Source organism: Gossypium raimondii, chromosome 8, assembly GCF_025698545.1.
Source record: "Gossypium raimondii isolate GPD5lz chromosome 8, ASM2569854v1, whole genome shotgun sequence".
Taxonomy (NCBI): Eukaryota; Viridiplantae; Streptophyta; class Magnoliopsida; order Malvales; family Malvaceae; genus Gossypium; species Gossypium raimondii.
The window spans coordinates 46,586,602-46,595,813 of NC_068572.1; the positions used below are offsets into that span (position 1 = coordinate 46,586,602).

The following is a 9,212-nucleotide window of genomic DNA, read 5'->3' on the forward strand; positions in this document are numbered from 1 at the left end:
AAGATCCGTTAATTTTCCCTGAAACTAGACTCACATATATTCATAGCATAAAATTTTCAGAATTTTTGGTTGAGCCAAATAATACAGTTTATTCTTTAAAGTTTCCCCTGTTTCGCTGTCTGACAGTTTCGACCACTCTTCACTAAAAATTAATTATCTCATTGTACAGAATTCAGATGATGTTTTCGTTTGTTTCTTCTAAAAATAGACTCATTAAGGATTATAACCATATAAATTATAACTCATAATCATTTTTTTAAAATTTTTAATGATTTTCCAAAGTCAGAACAGGGGAACCCGAATTCATTCTGACCTTGTCTCACAAAATCTATTATATCTCATGATTTACAATTCCATTGCTCACATCGTTTCTTTTATAAAAAACTAGACTCAATAAGCTTTAGTTTCATATTTTATTCATCCTCTAATTCAATCTCTACAATTTTTGGTGATTTTTCAAAGTTACACTACTGCTGCTGTCCAAAACTGCTTTAGTGCAAAATGTTGATTTCCATTTTGCCCCAAATTTCACAGTTTATACAATTCGGTCCTTTCTCAATTAACCCCTCAATTAATCTAATTTTCTCTATTATTACTTTACTAGGCATTATAAGTTGTTACACAACTATTGAAATTCAGAATTTCCACATATAACTCTATCTTCAAACTCTTTTACTATTAGGTCCCAAACATTCACTTTCTATTCAATTCTTTCAATAAAATCAGCATATGAACAATTTAAAGCTCTAATTTCATGATAAATCATCATATACTTCCAGCACATATTCATATCAACTTTCAACTTCTTTCATAAAATCAAAACTAATGAATTTAACAAGTGGGCCTAGTTGTAAAAGTCATAAAAATACAAAAATTTCAAGAAATAGTCAAGAATTGAACTTACTTGTAATAAAAATATGAAGAACCAGCTTGAAGAAGCCCTTCCATGGTGTTTTAGCTGATGAGAATTCAGAAAAATGAAGAGAAATCTAGATAATTCCACTTGGGTCCTAACTTTATTAAGCAAATTTTGCAATTTTCCAATTTTGCCCTTAATTCTCCTTACTTTCTGCTGATTTCATGCCCCTGCCGTCCAGCCCAAATAGGCCTTGGGTCTATTTACCTTTTAAGCCCTCTTCCTTTTATCATTTAAGCTATTTAATTATTTCCTATAATTTTGCATTTGTTACAATTTAGTCCTTTTTGTTCAATTAATTATCAGAACTTTAAAATTTCTTAACGAAACTTTAATACTAACTTTTTAACACTCCATAAATATTTATAAAAATATTTATGGCTCAGTTTAAAATCCCCGAGGTCTTGATACCTCATTTCGATTCTAATTATTTTAATATTTATTTCTAGTGCACTATTCACTATTTCAAAAATTTTCCTAACTTCATATTTAACTTATACTTACTAAATTAATAATATTTTCTACCCATTTGTCGAATTTAGTGATCTCGAATCACCGTTCCGACACCTCTGAAAATTCAAGCCATTACATTTTTTTTTTCGTCGGATTTGTGGTCCCGAAACTACTGTTCCGACTAAGCCTAAAATCGGGCTATTACAGAAAGCACTGCGATAAATCTTGGTAACCAACTACCAATTTTCCTGAATATGAAGCCCGCTTTAGGATACCATACATGTTTCTTATCCATCAAACTTTTCAACTTATTAGAATATTCTTTATTTTTTAATTTCACAATTAAAAAAATTATGATTTTTAATTTAGAATTGTTAGTTAAAAAATATTGTGATTTAATTTTAAAATAAAGATATTATTGTGATAATTATAATTATATTCTACAATTATTAGTTTAGAAATTTTGATATAAACAAAAATTGTGTTAATTTTATTGATGTAAAATAGGATTATTATTTTAATAGAATTCTAAGCATATTAATTATCACTTAATTAATATCAAAGTTAATTATGTTAATTAGTTATTATTTTAAATAATGTTTCTTTGCATGAATTAATGGAAATTTTTAGTTTAGGCTTTTAAAATTTTTAAATTTTAAATTAGTAAAGGTAAAATTACACTTTGGCCCTCCTAAAAATGATAAAATTAGTTTAATCCTTTAAAAATTATAAAGGTATAGGTCATTCAAGCAATGAAATTGTGTTTATACTATCATAGAAATTAAATTTTAATTTCGGTCTCCCCTAAAAGAATTTTCTGACTTTGTCTCTGATTGTATTTTTCTTATGAAATATTATATCATTAAAAAAAACCGGTTAAGAAGGAAACGAGGAAAGAAACTAAACCCAAGCCAATAGGCTTACCCAGAACACCTAGTTCTAACTCTTCTCATTATCACCATTACAATCTAAAACTAAAATATTTGCAATAGGAGGACAAAAAACAAATTCGGATTAGTTCGCTCGTGATAAAACCGCCCTCGCTAGAGAATGAACAACTTTATTAGCATTTCTACTAGTCCAATAGAAGGACAAAGAATTAAACTAAGAACTAAGATTGAATCCGTATTTAATCAACAACCTCAAATTCAAAAATTAAAAAATGCCATGAGAAAGGGTAGCTCAAAGTCGACAGTTATCAGTTTCCAGTATGATATCCTCCTCAAGCCAAGATCGAAGCACTTGCATGTTTTTGTATGTTGAATATGTTAAACTTTAATTATTATTTGAAATTTTTGTATTATAATATTTGAATTGACAAGTTAATATATTTTAATTAGATTCAATAATTTAAATAAGTATTATTTTATGTTGATTACTACAATTATAAATATAACATTTAAAAGACTAATTAAATATTAAATACGTAAAATCATATGCAATACATGTGATATTAGAAGTTAATAGTTGAAAAGTTATTTCATATGCCACCTAGGATTATACCTTAAAATGACATATCAAATATTATACGACAAAATTTAAGAAAAGTTAAAAGTAAAAAAAGAAAAGAAAAAAAAAACGAGGGTGTTTCTGCTCCAAAAACCAATGATTTAAAACAATGGCAATGCAAAATCAAAAGGATGCCAAATTCTCGTTGTCGTGCAAAAGGTTCATTAAAGACTGAAGCGATTCAAACATAAGTAAAAGGTTTTACAAGTTCAATAGTTATGGGTATGAATTGTTTTTGGCTTTGCTTTTCTTTTTTTGTAATGATTTAGATTGTTTTGTTGTTTCTTTTGATCATTGGGTTATTATATTGATGATTTTGGGTTTTAGGGTTTTATTAATTGTGTGAGATATAATATATTTTGATTGAATATATATAATATATAATATATAATTCTCAATGATTTTCTGTTGCATTTTACTTTTAACCTTTTGAGATTTGTTTTTTTCAATCTTAAGTTATGTCAAGCATGTCTGAAATTAACTATCTTATTAATGGTAAGACCTGATTGATATAATTTAAAATTTAAGGACCAATATAAAACTAGAGTCATAATTTGATGACATTTGGTGCAATTTACTGTAATTAGTAAAATAAATAAATAACTTCTTTGGAAGAAAAAGTTTACCCTAGTAATTTTGTTTTGGGACATGGTAAGAGGATAATGAAAATGTCATTAATAATTGTTATTTTAGTACCTTCTAAACATGAATAGTTCAATTTAATCCTTTTGTCTTGTTTTAAATAAAAATTGTAATTTTGACCCTTCAAAATTAAAATGCCCAATTTAATCCTTGAGTATGCTATAAATCTAGTTATTCTGTTTTGAATCTATTTCTAAAAGAATAAATAGAATTTTCATGTCAAATTTGCAATTGAAGAAAGATGTTATAACCGTAGATATAGCATTTTCCATTATATTAAGGTTTAAAACGAAAAAAGGATGTCGTTTGCTATTGCGGATTATGAACAGTCGGAGCAAACAAGTACGATAAATGACGATGAAGACTAAGGTCGTGACTGCAAAGATTACAGGGACTGTGAAGGATGAAGAGCCGTTTGATTGTGTACAAAATAGATAAGATGTTGTTGCCTAGGGAGGGAGTTGTTCAAGCCAATGGAAGCAGCCGAGGCACCACAGCCATCCAAATCCAACCACAAGACAGCAGCAACAGCACCCGCAGAAAGTGATGCTAAATACTTGCACATAATAACCAATCCAAGCACTGAAGCACATAAAGCAACTCCAAGATTACTTACTAGACAAAGCCACACATTATCTTTGTAATCCTAATACTGAATCACTATTAACCCCTGCTCAGTTTTCAGTTTCTTTGCTATGCTACGGATGGCGTAAAAATGAAAATGTCATCAAGCCTATCATTGCTAGGGGAGTTGCCACCGTAAACTAGAAGCCCAAGTTGGCCATCCCTTACGCCGCTGGAAAAAGCACACCATCCACGAGGCCCGGGATGAGTTTCTAAACCCCGCTCATCCTCCCACTTCTTCCACACCAATGTGTCTGCGTCCAAACTGTATACCTCTCCAGAAAATTTCCCAGCACCAAGGTGACCTAAATCACTAGGATCCACTTCCCCGCCGTATATGATTATGCATTTGCCAATCCCAACTGTAGAAAATACACTTCGGGCCGTTGGTTTCTCCCCACTTGTCACGACTTGGGACCATTGTCCTTGTACTGGATCAAAGCAATGCACATCATCCATTTCCACTCCAGAGAAGCCATAAACCACCCATATTTTCCCTTGGACGACAGCCAGTCCGGGGCCACCTCTTCCCTTGCAACTGTCTCCCGGGGTTGGATATTTGATCCATTTTTGGCAAGCAACATCGTAAGCCCATAGATCGTTAAGCCGGCCAGAAACACCACAGCCTCCAAAGACATAAACATGTCGGTCATCAGCTGTCATGGAGTGGTAGCTCCGATGAGCCGGGCCACTGTCACCGTTAGAAAGTAAGACCCACTTGTTCGTACAAGTATCAAAAGAATATAACTCATCAAGCTCCTTGTGTGCAGAATCCCTACCACCAAATACATAGATGGTTTCACTAACAGTGGCCATTGTGACACCAACACGTGGAGGCGGCACATCACCAGTTACATCGGCAACAGACCATGTTAAGTTATTGAGATCAAATACATAGAGCTTGTTGTCAACCGGGACTCTTGGGGTGAACTCACCTCCAAAGACATACGCCTTTTGTCCCACAATGGTTATGGCGTGTGAGCTTCTGGCTCCAGGACCAGTTCCATTCTGGTTAAGCTGATGCAGATTTATAAATCCATGGCGTAAAACTAGAGGTTAAAATCTCATAGCCTACCACTTTTAAAATAATAGAGTTGAAAAAAAAAAGGAAAAATGAAGATGAATCTTAGCCTACAAGACTATAATCGACAAAATATAACGGCAAAAAGAAAGGCACCCAACTTTAAAATAATGGAAAAGAATCAAGAGATCTCTTCATAGTGTAGATCTTATCCTGTAGATAGGCCTAATTTTCTTAATTCATTCAGCTGCTCTTGGCTAAATTGTTTCAAGGGATGATTAGTTTTCCAGGCAGAAAATTATGGTAATAATCACTAAACCTCTTTCATGTATTTGCAATTACCTCAAAAAAAAAAAATCACTCCACAAAGGCAGCCGAGATTTCCAAGAAACCAAACTCAAATATTGGGTTGGAAACCCAGGTATAATAAGTTCAAAAAGAAAACAAACAAAAAACATGTACTCAAACTTAGGATTTAGGAAGTGTTAGTTTACCATTAAATCCAGCAAAAATTTACATAAATTTAACTGAGGATATGATGAAAGAGAGAAATTCAACAGCAAAAATAAGCCCAGAATTTTGGTTGTTTTAACTTCTGTAGACATGAATTAAAGAGGAACAGAGAACAAACCTTGACCCATTTCCCTTTAACCTCAGCCATCAATAGAAAAAGTGAAGGATTTATACTTGGTATTCAAAGAAAATGTCACTGTTGGACCTGGAGATTGGAGTTTTCTGGGCTATCACAGAATCACATCCAGGTATTTATATCCGTGATGCATTCAATTTAAGATATTTTAAAAATAAGATGTCAAATTGAATTATTATAAGAAATAGATCTTTATTTAATCAAAAATTGGAATTTAAAAAAAATGAATTTCTAATAGAAAAAATTTCAATTAAAAAGTGGTTTTAAACATTAAAAATATTTAAATTCAATCTTAAATTAAAATAAACATTATATATTAATTTAGAGAACTAAATTGACTTGAAAATTTATGTATGTAACATCAGTTTTACTTGAAAAAAAGAGTTGTGACCTTACCCAGTAGCTTTCATTTAAAATTAATTTATTAGTACTTGAATTAAGAAAATAATGTGAAATGAAATATTTAAATTCAGATACTCTTGAAAGACAACTTCCATGCTGCTTGCTGACCATTGATTTAAATTTTTAATTCACTATATAGTTGGGTTAGGTGTGCCATATCCTCCCAATTTTATATTTAAAATATCCATTAAAATACCTTATTTCACTATCATACTATTCATTTCAGTGTATATAAACATACTAAGAAAATGACATTCTTATTTATGAGTTAGAAAGATTACGAATAATTTTAAACATTTTGTAAATACAAAATTGTAATAAAATTATTAAAAATTACTTACGGGGTAGCTCTAATTTTTATTTATAATATTAAAGCATTTGTTTTGATTATTTATATTTGAAATAAAAATCAAAGTCAAGTACTAGAAAATGCCCTTGGGGAAAATTTTAATATTAAGGTATGGTAGATGCTTTGGGAAATAAATATTTTGTAATTATTCAAATCTGGCCAATAATATTTTTTTAAAATGTTAAAATTTTATTTATTTATTTAAAAACTAACTTTGAATCAATAATAAATTTTAAAGCAAACATAACATTGTTAGAAATCTTTAAATACAAATTTTCAATTGTATTGTAATTATGTTTAACCTATTTAAAAAACTTTTCTAAATAACAAGTTTTAATTTGTTTGTAAACATTTTTATAAATTACTTTATATATTATTAGATTTTGTGAGGTGAAAGAAAAATATAATATTAACAGAATCAATAATTGAGTTATAGGTGAAATAATTAGAGTTGTTTGTGGGTCGGACCAGGTCGGGTCAAGTAAAAATTTTACGCCCGTTTTCTAGTCTTGGACTCGAAAAATGTTAAATTTTTGCCTAAGCTCGACCTGGATAAAAATGCTAAAACCTAAGCTTGGTCCAGCCTGCTCGTATTAAATTTTTTTATATAGAAAGAAATTTAAAAAATATAATACATCAAATACACCAAAAATATTAAAATAAATGTTTCCCAACAAACGTAAATATATATACTTAAATAACACTAAGATAAGTGCAACTTAGCAAGCAAATACATCTGCATTAGTAGCAAAATTAATAATAAAATAAGAGTTATACAATATTTAAATAATAACAATAAAATGGTAATAATATAATAACGAAATAATAGCAAAACAATGAAAAAGCAGTGGCAAAATAGGAAAAAAATAGCATCGATTTTTTTTGCAAATTCGATTCGGGCTAAGCCCAAGCAAAAAAAAGCTTACACAAGGCCTGGCATGTTTAGAAAACGGGTCATATTTTTGTCCAAACTATATTTTTACCCAAACTCTCCCACTTTTCGAACTGGTCTTCGGGTCAGGCCAAGTCTAGAAATGATTAACTACTTTTGATTAAATAGTCGATTGAGTCTTAGCTCGATTGGTATGGATATTTTTGTTAATGTAAGAGGAAGTGAGCTCGAGTGTGCTGAAACGCATTATCCTCCTATTTATAGGTTGGGTGGGGCTATGGGTAGTTTTAGGTATTGTGTAAAAAAACATATATGATCATAATTTATAATGAGTTTGTTCAAAAAAATCACGTAATAAAATTTAGAACTTTCAATAAGGGGATCAACAAGTACACTTGGACAAATTTTTAATATGTTATTTTAGTTCTACAACTTTTTCACTTTAATCCTTAGTATTTTTTTTTACTCTTATCATTACTGAGAAAATGATATTTTTGAGTGACCAAAATGATAACGACCCATAAGTTGGATTACTAAAATGAAAGTGTAAATATGATATGCCGTGTACAATAAACTACCATTAGGGATTTAACTTAGCGCTTTAAAAGTTAGTGACAAAATGGCGAAAATTTTATTTTGAATGACCCAAATAAAAACGCTTTAAAAATTGAGTCACTACCTGAATAATTTACCCTAGAAATTTTAGTATCTGTTCAAAATTTTTGCCCTTACAAATTTTTGTAATAGAAATTTTGGCATTCATCATTTGCATTGTCATTAAAATTATTTTAAATTATACAAATATTTAAAATGAAAAAACTTGCAAAAACTATAAAAGCTATTTAAAATTTTAAATTTTATTTAAAATTTATAAAAATATAAACTTGTAAAATTCTTAAAAATTGTAAATAATCGTTAAAAAATTAAAATGTAAAATTGTAATATACTTGAAAAACTTCTAAAAATTATAATAATTTTTAAAAACATTTTTTACAAATTTTAATAATTTTACAACTTTTTAATATTTTAATAAATTTTAAAAATTTTGCAATTTCATATATATATATATATATATATATATATATATTATTTTTAGGTAAACTATTAAAATAGCCAATTTTGTTTACCTCATGTTATATTTTAGTCATTTATGTTTAAAATTTAATCATTTATGTTATTGCGTTATAACATTTTATTCACTGAGCCGTTAATTGACGTTAATGGTGTAACGGTAAGCTAATGTGGCACGTTAAATCATCATTTCAAACAAAAGTTTTAGGTTAATTTATACAATCGCTCCCCATATTATTTTGTTTTGAGTAATTTAATTTTTTTTTCTTTTATATTCTTTTAACTTTCTTTTTTTATTTATTTTTCATTCTCTTCTGCTTCTCTTGTTGTTTTCCTCCTTCTTCATTTCTTTTAATGTATTTTTTCTATATTTTCTATTTGTTAAAACTAGTCTCTATGCTTTTATTTTTTTGAACAATTTAATTTTTTTGAGTGAGGTGAGCTTGTGGACTAGTTTTAACATAGAAAAACTATGTTAAAAGAAATGAAGAAAAGAGGTTAATAGAGGAGAAACAGAAGACAATGGAAAATAAAGAATAAAAAAGTTAAAAGAACATAAAAGAAAAAAAATGTTCAAAATGAAAAAACACAGGGACCAATTATATAATTTAACTTAAATTTTTTGTTTGAAATTATGATTTAACGTGCCACATCAACTTTTCGTTACATCGTTAACAATAATTA

The 9,212-nt window shown here is 29.0% G+C and overlaps 1 protein-coding gene across 1 annotated transcript; it reads right to left on the reverse strand.

Annotated features, from left to right (window-relative positions):
* Positions 1-3,762: 3,762 nt before the first annotated feature.
* On the reverse strand, positions 3,763-5,951 carry LOC105791706 (nitrile-specifier protein 5). The gene is made up of 2 exons (XM_012619913.2): positions 5,797-5,951; positions 3,763-5,161 (listed from the first exon to the last, which is right to left on the reverse strand). Exons 1-2 carry the CDS (start codon positions 5,824-5,826, stop codon positions 4,214-4,216), a joined length of 978 nt encoding a protein of 325 aa, XP_012475367.2. The 5' UTR covers positions 5,827-5,951; the 3' UTR covers positions 3,763-4,213.
* Between the last annotated feature and the right edge of the window lie 3,261 nt (positions 5,952-9,212).